Below are 17,345 nucleotides of genomic sequence, written 5' to 3'. Positions count from 1 at the left end.
TTTAATTGGTGAGACATGTTTGAGAAAAAAAACTTGACTTTTTATACAAAGTCTCTTTAGAAGCTTATTGAATAAGTCACTTTATGTATCATTAAGTCACTACCAAACAATCATGTATAGTTGATCAGATAAGCTATAAGTTCTATTAAGCCCATTAAACTGCTAGCAAACATGCCGTAAATTTCATTTTAATTAATTCGACAGATTCAATTATGCGAACCAAATGCAACCAAAGTTTCCTCCCAAAACTGTAGGGACCTAAAAGGGAAAAAACCAAATCTTGAAGGACCTGTGTTGACAAAAAACTTAGGTTTCAAAAAGAAGAACGCGTACTGTATACTTCGATCTCTCTGTCTCCCCATTACTGCAAGTAGCGAACGAAAATGTCGACGACGGTGAAGAGAGATCTGGAAACCAGATCGCCGGCGACAATGTCTTACCGGAGCAATTCTTCACCACAACCTTCGCTGCCGTTAGTCGTCACTCTCAATTGCATCGAAGACGTGAGTATCGAACAGGAATACCTCGCCGGCGTGGCAAGGGTTGAGCACGTACCTCTGAGCCTACTTGCTGAGGCAAAGATCGAGTCTGCTGCAGCTGTTCTTCTTCACTCGCTTGCTTTCCTACCCCGTGCTGCCCAGCGCCGGCTCCGGCCATGGCAGATCGTTCTATGCTTAGGCTCGTCTGATCGGTCTGTGGACTCTGCTATTGCCGCCGACCTAGGGCTTGGTAGGCTTGTACACGTGGACGTGTCGCGAGCTGAGGAGGTTGCTGATACCGTGATGGCGTTGTTTCTAGGGCTGCTACGACGCACACACTTGCTTTCACGCCACGCGCTTTCGGCTTCTGGTTGGCTCGGATCGGTACAGCCACTTTGCCGTGGAATGCGGCGGTGCCGAGGGCTTGTGCTAGGGATAATTGGCCGGTCTGCTTCTGCCAAGTCTTTGGCTACTCGAAGTTTGGCTTTTAAGATTAGCGTGCTCTATTATGATGTTCATGAGGTATAATTTATTTATAATCAACAAAGGATTCGATTCATCAATCAGTCAATTCTTGGCTATATATACTTCTATAACTGGAATACACTTTGAACTTTTACCAATATAGATGCCCAATTCACTGACCATGTTGGAGTTGTTAAGATCAGTTACAGTGGGTTATGATATAATGTTACCTAATTAAGGTTTAGGTTGCTTAGGTTGAAAGATGTCACTTTAGGTATTTTTAGTAAGCCAATTGAAAATCAGGACACCACATTATTTGGTGGAAGCTGTAGCTGTTCCACTGTAGGTTGGTTATGGGAATTTGTTACTAATTATATCAGGAACATGCGAAATGTAGACTAACAACGGACAAACCTAGTAGGCATTGTTTATTTCTCTCCATCCCATATCAGTGTCCACTGAATCTGTTGGTTTCGAATTACTCTTAAGATGGATGATTTTTGGTTGTGGTAATTGATTAACATAATATAGCTTATTTAGTTTCTGTCGTGTTTGGTACAATTAGCCAATTAGGTGACTTATTTAGCAAATTTGGAGTTCTGAAGGTTGCAGCCGCCCTTTGCATATTGACTTTGATTTGTTTATAGTTTGTTTGATAATTGTTCAACCATATTAAGCAGGATTGAATGATGATTAAACATGATTGAATGAAGTTAAGTTGGAGTAAGAGTTATCTTTCTTACTGTTCTGTTTTGTACTTCCCTTTACGTTGAAGGGTGGTTCACTGTGGAATATAGTTTGTCATTTGAAAATGTAACAGGTTCCATTGCATCAAATGATCAACACCACATCACTACATCCTTCTATATTTACAAATATAGGAACTTCAATTTTGTCACAACTCACAAATACAAAAGAATTGATATTACAATTCAATTGCTTAGGTATCCACTCAAGATGCTATCAAAAGGTCTTAGCTTAGATTTGAATAATTTTGCATCTTTTATTATTCAGCAATGTACAGTATACAGCACTGGAGTTGCAGGGAAATCCCTTGATCTTAGGGATTGAGTAATATACATACATTAGGTTTAAAAAAATATGTTTTTCTTTTTAAGAAAGAATCCCATTTTATTTTCCAACAAAACAAGCATACTACATATAGGGACTGTAGTTTAATTATATGTTGTTATTAGGCCAACGGTCCTACAAATATATATGTCAATAAAAAGCATTTGTGTTTATTTGTTTCATAATATTTGCATACTAAGATATTGAAATAGGCCAACTCATGTTTAACTGAAGGGGACCTTCTTTTGGTTTTTTTTTTTGAGGGGGGGGGGGGGAGTTGCTTTTGGAAGTATCAGGCTTGAATGCCAAATTGTTAAACAGAGGGAGTATCTTTTTATTCTTCAAGCACTTGGAGAAATATTATGCATGTAGAACAGCTCTGTACATTCCATGGGATATCTGTTGCAGTTTTAGTAATGACAAACTATTAAGGTCTTAGATACTTGGTAATAAGAGTTCCTTTAATCAGTTACTCTGTACGTGAAAGATTGCCCCAACCGAGAATGGTCTTTCCTTCTTTCTAAGGTTATGAAACTGGCATTTGTTTTTGTTTCATAAATAAAGTTTCTTCCTCTTTGATATTTATTTTTATATTTCCAGGAAAAAGGCAAAAGACTAAGCAGGTTTCCTCCTGCTGCCAGGAGGATGGACACTCTTAATGATTTATTGGCTGCAAGTGACCTTATTTCACTCCATTGTGCCCTAACAAATGATACTATTCAAATTATAAATGCTGAATGCTTGCAGCATGTCAAGCCAGGTACTTTTTTGGTTGGTTTGTTATCTAGTCTTATATCATGTATAAAGGGATATGAGGATGCCTCTTTTAACCATGCTTATTTTATACAGGGGCGTTTCTGGTAAATACTGGTAGCAGCCAGTTATTGGATGATTGTGCAGTAAAACAGCTTTTGATTGATGGCACAATTGCAGGATGCGCTCTGGATGGAGCCGAAGGGCCTCAATGGATGGAAGCATGGGTAAGATGAATAACCATAGGGTATGAGAAATCACAGAACATGCAACTAAGTGTGTTGTTACATGTGATTGACCAATGTTATTAAGAATGCTTAGTGTTTGAACTTTGCATTCAATTACGCCCTCCGTCCCAAAAAAAGTATCCACATTTCTATTTTTGTTTGTTCCAATAAGTATCCACTTTCAAAAGTATGTGCCTACTTTTCACTTCTATCCATACTTATGCTGTAAAAAATCATTACTTTTTTCGTTATCAAGGTATTGTCATTTAGTTAATTAGAAGTGTAATAATTACACATTTTTAACATTTTTAAAACCTGCGTGCCCTCTTCATTGTGGGCATTTTTTTTGGGACGGAGGGAGTAATATAGATAGAAATACTTTAGTGTTAATACTAGATACTAACTATAAGTTGTCTAATTTCTACACATACCTGGTGTGATTGGTTTGGTTTATTACTTTGGTTTCGAGTGGCATGCCAAGGTATTGATGTGATCTAGTGCTTTCTCTACGAATTACAACAGGAATTAAGATATATTATTCTAGGTTTTCTTTAACTGCAAAGAGAGCCTCTCTTCTTTTGGGTTCCTTTAGTTTGCTTTCAAATTCTAGGTAGTGGTCTATTATTATTGCCATCATGTGTTTGATCTTGTAATTGGTTGTGCTTTGTTTTCATACGTTAACTAAGGTTCTCTTCTGCCTTAATGTTCTAGTTTTTGCCAGACAAAGGAAATATTTGAGCTTCTTTATGCCAGATTAATTGCGGTAGGCTACAAATGAGAAACCATAATAGGGTTGCGAGGAGAAAAAAAATCTACTTGAGCACTTGAGAAATAGCTTGGATGAACATCTCTTCATGTTCTCTTATCTAAGGCCAATTCTTGTTATATATTGATTCTCTTTTTACCACAATTGTGATCTAATATATATCAATGTTTGTGAACCACTAAAAATGGTCTAAGCCTGATTAAGATCGATAACTAAATTTGATTGTTTCTTTAGCAAACTTGGGGGTATTACCTAAAGCTTGGCCAAACATTGGACAAAGGTCTTGTTGCAACTTGCAAGTAGGTACACTGTGTTTGATATGGGAGTGCCTCCATAACTAATGTATGATGAGAGGTCCATTTCATCTATATACCTAAGACTGCCCTTTTAGGAGTGTCCAATCTGTATTGCTGTTGCTTATACATTTCTAACTTCTCAATGTTTAGTGTATCTGTTTTTCTACCATTCTCACACTATGCACTACCTGGGGTCTTCACGGAAACAACCGCTCTACTGTTCAAGGTAGAGGTCAGGTCTGCTTACATCTTACCCTCTCCACACCCCACCTTCAGGTGGGATTTACTGGGTTCGTTTGGTTTGTTTTGGTTTTTTACTGTCCATTTAGATCTTTTGGTCGCTTCTGGCATGCTATGTTGGCTTAAGTTTGAGTTTTAATGGTTCATAATGATGGAACAAAAACACCCTAACTGTAAATCATTGAAATTGAAACTGATTTCTTAGTGTTTTGTATTCTAATTACAAGTAATTTCATTATATTTTATTCTATATTACGGTAATTATTTTGTGCTACTGCCGGAAAAAAATTCGGATCCGCCTCTGTCTAACATGTAGTGGTATCCTTGCAACATAGGTTGGTATTGAGTTTCTGCACCAATGCATGCTCCCATTTCAGTGAAAAATAATGTAATACTCCATCAATCCCAAAGTAAATGTCCAGAATGAAAACGGCACATAGCTTAAAATGTGTAATCATTACACTTTTTAATTGACTAAATGATAATTTTACCCATACTAATAGAGCTAGTAACGAGTTTCTCTACTCATAATTAAGGGTAGAATTGAATTTAGGCACTTATTTTTGAAAGCGGACACTTATTTTGGGACAAATCAAAATAGAAATGCAGACACTTATTTTGGGACCGAGGGAGTATTCAGTTATAATTATTTGGAAGGCAGATATAGTTTCTAATTGATGCTGATTTTCCAAGCATGAACATACTTCAGGTACGCGAGATGCCCAATGTTTTGATACTTCCCCGCAGTGCAGATTATAGTGAAGAAGTGTGGATGGAGATTCGCGAAAAAGCTGTTTCTATTTTGCAGACATTCTTTATGGATGACGTAATTCCAACGGATGCCATTTCTGACAACGACGAAGAGGAAAGTGGAACACTTTACGAAGATGAACAAAGCGATAAGCAAGACAAAGATGGTGCATTGCATAGTTCTACTACTGAACAATTAACCGATGATATTCATGTATCATTCGAGAAATCCATGAAAAACGATATTCCTCAGTCACTCGCGTCTCCCAGCCAAGCTCAAGAATCGATATTATTGCAAAACACTTCTCAATCTGAAGTCAAACGCAGTAGATCAAGTAAAAAAGCTAAAAAAAGGCACGCCCGCCAAAAATCGATGCATAAAGTGGGTGATACTTCTACACCCCACAAAGAAGATGACACTGCCATGAGTGGCACGGACCAAGTGCTGAGTTCTAGTTCACATTTTGCTTCCCCTGATGATTCAAGAAGTAAAAGAACACCGATTGGATCATCAATACACGATTTATCGGCTAAATATCTCAAGTCGAGCTCTGGTATTGGTAAAAAGTCTCTTGAGTTGTTAAAGGATGGATGTGTTATTTCTTTGCAAGCACGAGATCGTGCTGCACTTCATGTCTCTAGGCAGAGAGCTCAAGGCGGTGGATGGTTTTTGGATACAATGTTGAATGTAACAAAAAGAGATCCAGCAGCGCAATTTCTTGTTGTTTTCAGAAGCAAGGTTTGTGGGGCCATTTTGCTGCTGTAACTAGTAATGAGTCGATGCGAGTTGAGTAGTAGGTTATTCGAGCTTGGCTCGAGAAAGTAATATGAGGCTCGAGCTCAACTCGAGCTTTAATACTTTTTTAATGTTCGAGCTCGATGCTGGTTTAACAAATTTGAGTTATACATTATACCTAAAATTCAAGCTTTATAACCTCGTCTATGGGTTCGAACTTGAACTCAAGAACAATTAACTCGTTTATTGGCTCGAGCTCAATAAAATAGTGATAATAATAGTTGAAGTATATAATATTTCATATACAACAAAACTCACACTTTTCTCGCCTTTGGGGAGGCTTGAATCCTTGATGTCCCAAAAGGTTGGGCTCTACCAGTAACCCGGGTATCATTGGGCCAATGACCCTTTGGTAATTTTTATATTTTAATGATCTCTGAGCAAATGAACATATTTGGCTCGAAAAGTGTATGCTTGAATGGCTTGGTTCGACTCAGAAAATTTCGTCGAGCTTTCCAATGAGCCGAGTCGAACATTAGTGTTATGGAGCTCAACTCGTTAAGTTAAGCGAGCTTTATTGTGTTCGAAATGGACTTGATTTCGAGAAACTATTAAGCTGGAGGTCCAGCAGCTTTTTAAAAGCTTGAATCGTTTTGATCTGTAGGTTTCTTCCCAGTTTAACTGTTCTCTTGTTTATTGTGATTTCTGCAGGACACAATTGGCTTAAGATCTTTCACTGCCGGTGGCAAGTTGTTGCAGGTGTGTTTCTACTATAACTTATGTTAATATAATCTGACACAAATAAGGAGTAAGTTGTGTTTCTCCCGGGTTTACTACTCCCTCCGTCCCCAAGTCTATCCCAAAATAAGTGTCCACTTTCAAAAATTGATATAAATATTTTACTAAATTTCTGATTCTACCCTTAATGCTCGAATATTCAACAGTCGATGAGATGGAGAAATTCAATAGTGGGAGGAATATGTTTGAAAAATTTGTTGCGATATTTATTGAGGGGAAGTTATCATTCAGTTAATTAAAAAGTGTAATTAATCTTGCATAAAGATTAATTGTTTCCTGATTTCAGACACTCTTGTTCTTTTTTCCCATTCTCATGTGCTCCGATTTCTTTTAACAAAATTTGTAAGCCTGGGTCTCTACGGTTGCATTTGGTATGCAGGATAGTATGGGACAGGGGAAAACAAAAAATTGTTGTCTCATGTTTGGTGCAACAATTAGACTAGGACTGAACAGGACTAAGTAGGACAAAAATGCTTTTTTCCTGTTCACCAAAATACATGGAACAACAATAAGGGGGATGGGACCAGTTTGGTAAATTACTAAACTACCCATGACAAGTTAAAAACCGAAAACCTTCTACAATTCTTTCACCCTCTGACCTTTTTTCGTCTGTCCAGTCCAGTTAGTTCTACCCAGTCCCGTCTAGAGATGCATAAAAAATCCCAAGCCCGGCCTTGGTCTGGCCTGAAAGGCCGGGCCTAGTGAGCCCAAATCTCGGTCCAGGCCAGGGCTCAAAGCCTGCTCAGGCCAAAATTTTGGTGGCATGCCCGGCTTGAAAAAGCCCGACCTTGAAAAGCATGGTTAAGCTAAGAAATCCCAATTAAGTCTGAAAAATCCTGATCCAACCTTTTTCAACCCCTAAAAAAGCGTGGGTCTTTTTTTTTGCTCACTGAAAACGGGCTTGGAAGTCCCGAGCTCAAGCCTGAAAAAGCGGCCTTCCAAGCCCGTGCCTTATGCAACTCTAGTCCGTCTAGTCCTGTTTAGTCCTGCCTGCATGCGATACCAAGCGCGCGCTTCGGAAACAACCTCTCTACCTCTTGGGGTAGATGAAAGGTCTGCCCCCAACCCAACTTTTGGTTTGGTTTTTGCTATGCAAGGCAAATAGTACTAAATAAAAAAGAGGAGCAATTAAAATCGTCACAAAATTTTTCATATCCCTTGAGTTGGTGCTATTTAAACTCCCATCAGACTTGCTTGGTTGGAAAATAAATGCATGATTAAGGCTTAACAAAATTATGCATGATTAAGGTGTCTGATAGTGAATTTATTGTCACAGTTCCATGATGAAATTACAGCATTAACATAAAGGAACTTATAAATTATCCGAAACTGTAACTTTTTATTTCAACCATGCAGATTAATAGAAGAATGGAATTTGTATTTGCTAGTCATAGTTTTGACGTGTGGGAGAGTTGGACGTTTGAAGGCTCTTTGGAGGAATGCAGACTGGTTAACTGTAGAAATCCGTCTGTAAGTACTTTTCCTTCTATAAGTTTACTACAAATACCATAGCTTGATTTCTTCATGGTCGTTGAGGATTTTAAGAATTTCCTTCACATTATTTTTCCGAAATCACACGTCATTTACTTCGTCTTGTGTGTTCGTTATGTAACGAACATATTCTTTCGAAGTTTTTTCCGGTCTTGGTGGAAACGATTTATGCCCAGTTGCACTAAGAAAGCCTTGATAAAGGGAAGACTAGATAATACCGAGAAGACGAGGGTGCGTGAAAGAATTGTGGAGGGTTTTAGGGTTTTAATATGACATGGGTCCCACAGAAAATAGGAACAAAAATCAAGGAGATGATACAAGATTGGGAAATTAGTGAATTACCCATGTCAAATTAAAACCTTCGACAATAATTTCACCCACCTACCTCACTCTTGCCCAGTCCTGTCCATGTACCAGAAACACCATATGGATGTCCACGTACCAGAAGCACCATATAGATGTCCACGTGGGGTGTAAACTTGCTTAGTCAAAAAAACAATACCAGACTTGAGCTTGCATAACTTTATCAAAGTAGGGCTCGAGCTTGAGCTCGTTTAACAAATTTGAGTTATACATAATACCTATAGTTCAAGCTTTATAAGCTCGTTTGTGGGGTTGACTTGAGATCATTAAGCTGCTAACAAACAAGCCCTAATGCAGATTAAAAAACAGGTAAGGTCTGCATACATCCTACCCTACCCAAACCTACCTCTATGTGAGATATATTGGGTACGTTTGGTTTGGTCCAGATGTAATCTGTGTTTATTTGTCTATTTACATTCTTTTCAATTTACGCTATTTTTTCATAACAACGTTTCAACCTATGCAAACCACAGGCTGTTCTAGATGTACGTGTGGAGATTCTAGCAACCGTAGGAGACGATGATGGTGTAACCCGCTGGCTCGATTGATCCAATCTCTACTAACTTTCAAAAGCCAAGCAGCCGTGTGCACAGGATTTCGTTCGCGCATTCTTTCTCTCGAGGTTTGTACTATTGTTTTCAAATTAATTCGTAAAGCGTTTGGCTTTATATACCTACAAAGTTTTGTGTTCCAGTTGTATGATCCTACCCTAGTGTGCCTATGTATTTCATTCAGGCATTCATTATCTCGAGGTTTGTACTACCATTCATCCAACCCCAGTTCCATACGACTATATTCTACCATTCGTTGTCTCGAGGTTTATGCTACCGTTTATAACCAAATCGTAAAGCATTCTGTATCAGATACCGAGAACTCTTAGAGTTCATATGCTTTGTGGGTTTCTTTCTATAAGTAGGACTAGAGATCCAAAAAAAGCCCAAGCCCGAAGCCTGAACCCTAGGCCCATGCCGACTTTTTTAAGTCCCGGTTAAAGCCCAGCCTGAAAAACCCTGGCTTGAAAAGCCGGACAATGTTCTCACCCAGGAGGCCTGGACTGAAAATTGGCTTAACGAGCCATTAAAGACCACTAAGACCCGTTATACCTCGATTACACATTTTATGGTCTAATCAGATTCATTTTGACCCATTTAGTCCTATTATGACCTAGGACTCGAGGAGACACAGAACCCCTATACCCACTAAGACAAACACTCAAAAAGTCCAGGCCAGATTGGTAGTCTTTCCTAGTCCAGGACTGGTTCGAAAAACCCGAAAAAGCCTGGTCTGGTCCGCTGAGTTTTGGCTTTTGGTGTTGCCCGTTAAGAAAAGAAAAAAACACAAAGGAAGTTAATGGATTTAAAAAAAATGAAAAACCCGGACCGATATTCCAAGCCCGTTTTTAGTAAGCAAAAAGGTTGAATTCCAAGCCCGTGCTTATGAAAAAAGTCTTAGACCAAGGGAACGTTTACCAAATGCTTACTTGGGTAAGCGCTTACCAAGGGGCGAATGAAATCCGATACATAAATCAGTTATAGTACCTTACCAGATGAATCTAATAAGGACCAAAAATACTTATCCGGTAAGAACGAGGCAAGGACTGAGAGTCTTATCCGGTAAGTGAGAGTAAAGACTCTTACCACTGTCAGCTCTTACCGGGTAAATTGTTGTATAGAAAGCCGTTTTTATTGGCTAAAACCTTACCCGGTAAGTAAATAATAGTATTGAATTTTACCAGTAAGTGTTTGGTAAACGATCCTCAAGACAAACCATCAGTCAGGCTTGAAAAAGCCTGGGCCTGTAAACGGGTTTGAAAAAGCCAGATTCTCTCTTTTTTTTGCTTACTAAAAACGGTAGGCATTTGAGTTGTTTAGTTCTTAGCAACACTCATAATTCCATAGACCATGGTTAAAAAAGAAGACATTAATACAAGAGTGGTATCCGATTGGTTTGAGCTTGAGCTCCAAAGGTCAAAAGTGTCTGGACGTCCCAAGTTTGAATCCAAGGAGGAATGGAAACCCCCTTGTGACCATGGAAGTTCAAATACGGTTACTACGGGCTACCCGTTTCATCAGTCGGCTCGCATAGCGGGTTGAATATCCAGGTTAATCAAAAAAGAAAAGAAAAAAGAAGACGTTAACAAATATGCAACAGGCTGACTGTCCAAATTAGGCATGCTAACGATCTATTAACGGTCCAAATTATAGATCGTATACTTTCTCTTCCATAAGATAGAAATTCATCATCTTTTTCAAAACTAACTTGTCAAATTAGACCAAAATTTTGGTTTGTTTTGCGTTTAATAAGCTTTTTAGGCTGTGTTTGGTACATGGACATGACTACATGGAATTAACTGTTTGTATAGTATTTGATAAGACCAATATATCAGATAAAGCAAAACTCCGTCATTCTTACAGAATTACATACATATGAACCATATAGTTTATGCTATACGTAATTTCTATCAATTTGTAAGAGATGTAATGCCACACCTAACGTAAGAATACACAACGATATTTTTACACTGATTAATAGAGATGGTGAACTCAGGTAACCTCGCTCGGGCCTATAATCTATACTATATTATAGAGCATTTGACAAGTAAATTATGCGTAAATATAACTTATTAAAGCTTCATGTAAGAATACACAACGATGTTTTTTATGCATGAAGTACTGTTTATTGATGCATATTACTTAAAATTCAAAATTACAAGTAAATTATGTTTAAGTATAACTTATTAAAGCCTCATGTTTGAATTCATGTAAGTAACTGCAAATAAACATAATTAAATAGAGGATAAACATCTCATTTTAAATATAAAAAATCTAAAATATAATTATGATAGTAATTCATTTCTAACAAAATACTTAATTATTATCGTTATAAAAAATTATCTTATCAAACCAAAAATAAAAAAATTGAATTAAAGAAATACACAAAAAATTGAGAAAATTTAAATAGTTAGTTTGGTACTGATACCAGTATTTTTTTTTCAATTTTTTATGATATCTTCATATTTATATTTATTTAAAAATAAAAACATTATGCTTTCTCAAAACTATATAAAACGTATTATAACATCAACTGAGACAAAAAAGAACAAGAAATAAAACGAAACATTAAAATAGAAGTATATCTCGTTGTATTATGCGAGTACCTGTCAATTACTAATGAGTCCATATTGTGAGTGTGGGTTGGATCGTAACCATGGATGCAAGATATTCCAATGTGGTGTTCTAAGCAAATATTTGATGTTCACATGATGCTTTTTATTTTTTCTCTAGACAACCATCAATCGAAATGTGTCCACATTCAGGCTTTTTGGCTATTCTTCTCAATTACTTCGATGACGATAACGATTTTCTTTTGTGTGTCTGTGGGGAGGGGGCGGGGTCATTGAAGACGTCGAAATCGAAGACTCGACTTTAAAACCAGTGGTTTGAGAACCAAACAAATTGTGATTTGTGAGATGTTTTTTCAATTTAAATTATCTTCAAATGGAAATTTAAAGAACCTTCTATTATAGAATTAGAAACAAAAAGAAAAAAAGGTCAAAAAAGATGAAGAAAAATAGAACTTCCTTGGCCAATGAGAGGAAGAATCATGCGAGAAGATAAACATTTTGTGAGAATACAAGAAGTTTCAATATCATATATGATTAAACTTCTATGTGTTGTCAATAGAACATGTGTTTAATCATACATGATTAAGTTTGTTTACATATCCACGACTCCTGACACAAAGTTCAATCTCGTTGGACTTGAGTTGGCTGAGAAAAGACATACAACCTTGGTAAGAACGTCGGTCTTGAAAACTGGTATAGTTTGCTGTCGAGAGTTCGAATCCCTTATCATGCTTATAATCATATATGATATTGAAACTTCTTGCTTTCTGACAAAATGTTTAGCTTCTTGTTTAAACTTGTCCCTATACCACTACATAAATAAATATATTTTTTGGTTTTCGATTTTTGCATACCATCTATCAATCTACATTTTGACAATCAAGATTTGGATCTGATAATTATCTGCACCAAAAAGTGACCGAATCCAATAAATTTTGTACGTTAACCTAAAAAGGTAGTTTTGCAAACTTTTTACGTTTTTCTTGGAATTTGACTATTTTACCTACGGGATTAGCTCAACTGCCAATAAGACCCGAGCCTTTAAAGATTCTTCTCAAAGATCACCGATTCGAGTCCTGGAAGGGGTAGGGATTTCCTAGCCATTCACCAGGGCCCATGGTTAGTCAAGGTGCACACAAACTAGCCCGAACACTCACGATTAACAAAAAACAGAAATAACAGTCGGACGCTATTAGTCTATCACACCACATCCATACATCCCGAGCGCCTAAAAGTTCCAGATTGACCGTTTAAAGACGACCGTGTATACCGACACATCTTCTGCCTTTACATTTTTGTGATTGTTGAAGATACATGAGTCAAAAGAATCATTAACAAATGCGTATAAAACACAACCAATCAATTAATTTGTAAATGTCATAGATTACAACATAAACGACGAGTACGGTAGCAAGTAGTAGTAAAACATCTTGAGACGCTACACGACCCCATAAAATAAGATCGCCCAATGAAAGCGAAACTAATACAGTAAATTCCATACAGATGTACGTCGGGCTGGAGGTTTTGGGGGGGGGGGATGTAAACTGACCTTACCTCTGCCTCTTCTGTTTAATATCCACTAATGAGCGTATTAAGTCTCTGGGTTTTCGGTTAAAAGCTTCTACAACCGGTTGACCAAAATGAGGATCATCAGGCCCTGATAATGGGGAGGATCCCTACGACATCGATGTTTTTTTTTTGTAAGGGTGTCCGGGCCAAAGCCCGACTAATCCCCGACAAATTTGGAGGCTAAACATGGCCCCACTTAAATGTCGCCAACACTCCCCTCCCAGGGCTTGAACTCGGTTTCATGACTATGCCATGCCCAAGCCTTTACCACTAGGCTGGAAGGTCTTTGACTGACATCGATGTTTTGTTGGGCCGATGAGCGATATGTAATCCTAGGATTAGAACTATGCTTGTGAAGACCCTTGATTTATAAAAGAAACATGCGAGCAAGCTACATGTGAGAGTAAAATAAACATGTGAGAATGTGTGTAAATAGCCCTGACCGACACCTAAAATCCTACAAACTCTTTGTTGCCTGCAAATGGCGTGTGATGAAGACCATTCGGTTCCCACATTGGCTAGACATGATACTTTTAACCTCTATAAATGTTGAAAAGAACAAAACATGTACAACAAAAAACAAGCTCACAAGAACTAAAATCTCATACAACTTTAAAGGATAGAACAATACCTAGTTGAGAGCGTGATCTGGATCGATTGAGAACAACTAAATCCCTAATCACCAATGGACAAGTGTCTACATCCTAGTGGTCAGGGGTAAGGCTGTGTACATCCTACCCCTTCAAGACCCTACTGTCGAATGAGATGTACCGAGTTTGTTTGGTTTAAATGGACAAGTGCGTAACTGTTTCATTATTGAGACATTACCTCGCAATGGCATCCGGATGCCACCAATGTCCGGTTGCCGATGCCCAAAAGAGAATTCAATCCATGCAATCCTTCCGTATCTCGCACAAGAACGGTTCCTTTTATTTAAGATCAACAATGTCACAAGAAAGATTAAACGTATTAGCTCCATTATCTATATCGGAAACTTTTAAATGAAAGAATTCGAGTCTAAGAAAGATCTAATTGAATAATTTACGACCTTGCAATCCGATGCCAAATGAAAACTCCATCTTCATCATCACCATCATTGTCATCCTCGTCGTCTTCTTCCAAGTTTCAGCGCCAATTTCTCTTCTTTCTTGCGTTCTCTGCTTCATCCCATTGTTTATCAATCTGCCATCCCGTTTTATAATCTCCGCGATCATGCAAAAACTTGCACGAATCGCCATATCCACAGTAACCCGTGTTCTTATAGTCTTTACACACATCGGGTTGGTAATCGAACCTAGTTGAAGCCCTAATGTAACCAGAAGGAGCTCTCAATGGTCCATGAACCCCACCTGCTGCTTTAGAACCACCAATCATTTGATCATCTCTCCTAAAACCAGCTACATTACTCTTCTGTTTCCCTTTCAGAGCTTCATCTGCTAACGTAATAACTCTTTCACCGATATTCTCTTCATGATTTCCTTTTCGTTTATTCTTGTTCTTCAAGGGTTTCATGAAGTTGCACACTGTAATGGAATAACAAAAGTTGAAATCGTTTCATCAATCAATCTTATTTACAACTATCAGTTTCAAATTGAAATCGTCGTCAATCAACCTTATTTAAAACGATCAGATTCAAACTAAAATCATGATCAGCAGAGGGTTTCAGAGTATTATTTATTGAAATCAAAATAAACAACATACCTTTTTCGACGTTAGGTTGCTCTTCCTCGGGTTTTTCAGCCATTAGAATTGATCACAATGCAGATAGTTAGGGTTTGAGATTGGATGATCGAAGCTTTCTCGCACTTCACAAATTCACGAAGCGGTGTTCTGATCCGAGTTAGAGAGAAGAGTCAATGACTGAGTTAGGGTTTGGATTTTGACGATGATGAACCCCAGCCACAGCGAACAAGGGAGGGAGGAGGAACGACGGATTACGGCGGTGGAACGACGGCGTAGTGAAGGGTTTAAATCGGTAAGTAACCGACTTAACGAATTTAGAGCATTCTTCTTAAAAAAAAAGAGTCAATTACGTTTTTAGTCCCTGTGGTTTGTAAAAGTTGCATATTTTGTTCCTGTGGTTTCAAAATTTTGGTTTTCATCCCTATAGTTTGTAATTCATTTCTATTTTCGTTCTTGAGGCCAAAACACTACTTTTAAATATAAAGGACTAAAATAGAAACGAATTGTAAATATAAGGATGAAGAAAACAATAAATATTAAATCATAAAAAAGAAAATGATAATGAAGTATAAACTATAGGGATGAAAACTGTAATTTCGAAACCATAAGGACGAAAATAAAAATTTTCAACAAACAATAGGGACTAAAAATATAGTAAGTTACAATATTAGTCCCTATGGTTTGTTAGTAATTTCCATTTACGTTCTTGTGGAAAAGAAATTGTGATTTTCGTTCATATGGTTAATAGTTTATTGTTATTTTCGTCTGTGGACTAATTCCTACTTTTAAGTACAAGGTACCAAAACAGTAAGGGATCATAAGCCACATAGATCAAAACAGTATTAAATTGCAAATTATAAGAACAAAATAACAATGAATTACAAACTATAAAAACGAAAACCGCAATTTCTCAACCACATACTCGGAAATTGCGATTTTTAATTAACCAGAGGAATGAAAAACCTTATTTACTTCAAAAATAATTAGTACTTGTGGTTTGTTGAAGATTGCTATTTTCATCGTTATATTTTTGAAATTACGATTTCGATTTACCTGGTAATCGTGCAATGCAACATATATATCTCGATTTTAATGTTTTATTTTTTATTTTTGTGGTCTCTGCCGATGTTATAATACAAATTTATGTGGTTTTGAGCAAACAATAATATTTTTCTTAATAAAATATAAATTTGAAGATATCATAAAAATATAAAAATTCTCATTCTTTTGTATAATTTCTTTAATTTAATTTTTTTATTATAATTTAATTTAGGTTTAATGACGAAGTAATTTATTTTTGGTGTAATATTATAATTTTTATAAAGAATTTTATAAAAACTTTACATCTTAGGTATCAAAATGAAAGTTTTAAAAGTACGTTTTCCAAAATAGGAATCATATTAAGGTACGTTACTTTTTCATGCAATTTGTCCTATATTTATATATTGGATGGGATATGTTGGGAAATAAGATTTTAACGTAGTCGATTATGAAAAATCGATGTTATTTTTTTGTTAAAAAATAAAATCTCAAATTTATCTTTCATTAAAGTATAAATTACAATTAGTTGTGGTGTTTGATTGGTTTGGGCTTAGGATCCAAAGGCCAAAAGTGCCTGGAGATCCCACGTTCGAATCCAAGGAGGAATAACAATTCCTTTGTGACCATGGAGGTTCAAATGTGGTGACTCCGAACTACCCGTGAAGCGGGTGGTCCCCTTAGAATTAGTCGACTCCCATAACGAGTTGGATATCCAGATTAATAAAAAAATAGTGGTTGAAGATATCTTTCTAATTTCAACATTCGGTAAAAAAAACTTCAAAACAAATATCGGAACTCCTCCTACGGAAGACTTTACAATATGAAGTTTCTTTTTTATAATTTATTTAATTCAAAATTATAGAAGTTTCTTTTTTATAATTTATTTAATTCAAAATTTTATCATAATTTAATATTTTATATAAAAAATGTAACTATTTTAGTTTTAATGATAATATTTAGTGGCGGATGCAGAAAAATATATTGTAGGAGGCATGATATAAAATAAAATAATAATTAACTTCAATTTCATACAAAAATGATAAAAAGTTACCTCTTACAACTGTGTCATACGACTCTTCATCTTTTGAAATTGCGTAATTACATCATCATTTGAAACTGCGAGAAGTGCTTCTTTTTTCTATAGTACATATCATTGCAGCATTCAAAAATTCATCACCGATTTTGTTGCGCAAATCTGACTTCACAATCTTTATAGCAGAAAAACATCTTTCGACTGTTGCAGTAGCAACTGGCAAAACCAAGGCTAACTTCAATAACCGATATACTAGAGGATAAGTTTGATGCTTTTTTGTTTCTACTAACAGTCTAGCGAGCTCGGCAATACCACTCAAATTGGCAAATCTTTCATCATGACGCACAATCAAATAGTACATGTTAAGTTGTTTCTCAAGAGCGATCATTTCCATATGACTAAAATCTTGAGGATACAACTCACTCAACTTCAATAAATCTGATACATTGAATTGCGAAAA

General features: G+C 36.7%; 2 protein-coding genes across 4 annotated transcripts; one reads left to right on the top strand and one right to left on the bottom strand.

Moving 5' to 3' along the window:
• The first annotated feature begins 359 nt into the window (after nt 1–359).
• Nucleotides 360–9,297, top strand: LOC112526591 (C-terminal binding protein AN). Of its 2 annotated transcripts, none has more exons than XM_025136940.1 (7): nt 360–1,001; nt 2,616–2,775; nt 2,949–2,995; nt 5,007–5,786; nt 6,495–6,542; nt 7,938–8,051; nt 8,909–9,297. In XM_025136940.1, exons 1-7 carry the CDS (start codon nt 384–386, stop codon nt 8,981–8,983), a joined length of 1,842 nt encoding a protein of 613 aa, XP_024992708.1. In that variant the 5' UTR covers nt 360–383; the 3' UTR covers nt 8,984–9,297. The 2 variants fall into 2 exon arrangements, with proteins under 2 accessions (XP_024992708.1, XP_024992707.1); XM_025136939.1 differs by having other exon boundaries at nt 2,865–2,995.
• A 4,111-nt stretch (nt 9,298–13,408) lies between these two features.
• Nucleotides 13,409–15,063, bottom strand: LOC112526945 (zinc finger CCCH domain-containing protein 1-like). 2 transcript variants are annotated; one of them, XR_003070665.1, is made up of 3 exons: nt 14,830–15,063; nt 14,177–14,651; nt 13,409–14,054 (listed from the first exon to the last, which is right to left on the bottom strand). XR_003070665.1 is itself a non-coding variant. In XM_025137395.1 (2 exons), the coding sequence occupies exons 1-2, from the start codon at nt 14,870–14,872 to the stop codon at nt 14,254–14,256; spliced, it is 441 nt and encodes a 146-aa protein (XP_024993163.1). In that variant the 5' UTR covers nt 14,873–15,063; the 3' UTR covers nt 13,409–14,253. The 2 variants fall into 2 exon arrangements, 1 of the variants encoding a protein (XP_024993163.1); XM_025137395.1 differs by having other exon boundaries at nt 13,409–14,651.
• Nucleotides 15,064–17,345: the final 2,282 nt, after the last annotated feature.

The sequence above is a fragment of the Cynara cardunculus genome (assembly GCF_001531365.2).
Source record: "Cynara cardunculus var. scolymus isolate 2C chromosome LG 14, CcrdV1, whole genome shotgun sequence".
Lineage (NCBI taxonomy): Eukaryota > Viridiplantae > Streptophyta > Magnoliopsida > Asterales > Asteraceae > Cynara > Cynara cardunculus.
Note: the sequence above shows the minus strand (reverse complement) of the source record. Positions and strands in the feature narration are given on the sequence as shown.

What these genes read in the sequence shown, in the direction of transcription:
- LOC112526591 (XM_025136939.1), top strand. Translation starts at nt 384, where the DNA reads ATGTCGACGACGGTGAAGAGAGATCTGGAAACCAGATCGCCGGCGACA. An exon ending in TCTATTATGATGTTCATGAG is followed by an intron (nt 1,002 to 2,615) that starts GTATAATTTATT and finishes TTATATTTCCAG; the next exon opens with GAAAAAGGCAAAAGACTAAG. An exon ending in TTGTTGTTTTCAGAAGCAAG is followed by an intron (nt 5,787 to 6,494) that starts GTTTGTGGGGCC and finishes TGATTTCTGCAG; the next exon opens with GACACAATTGGCTTAAGATC.
- LOC112526945 (XM_025137395.1), bottom strand. Translation starts at nt 14,872, where the DNA reads ATGGCTGAAAAACCCGAGGAAGAGCAACCTAACGTCGAAAAAG. An exon ending in GCAACCTAACGTCGAAAAAG is followed by an intron (nt 14,652 to 14,829) that starts GTATGTTGTTTA and finishes ATTCCATTACAG; the next exon opens with TGTGCAACTTCATGAAACCC.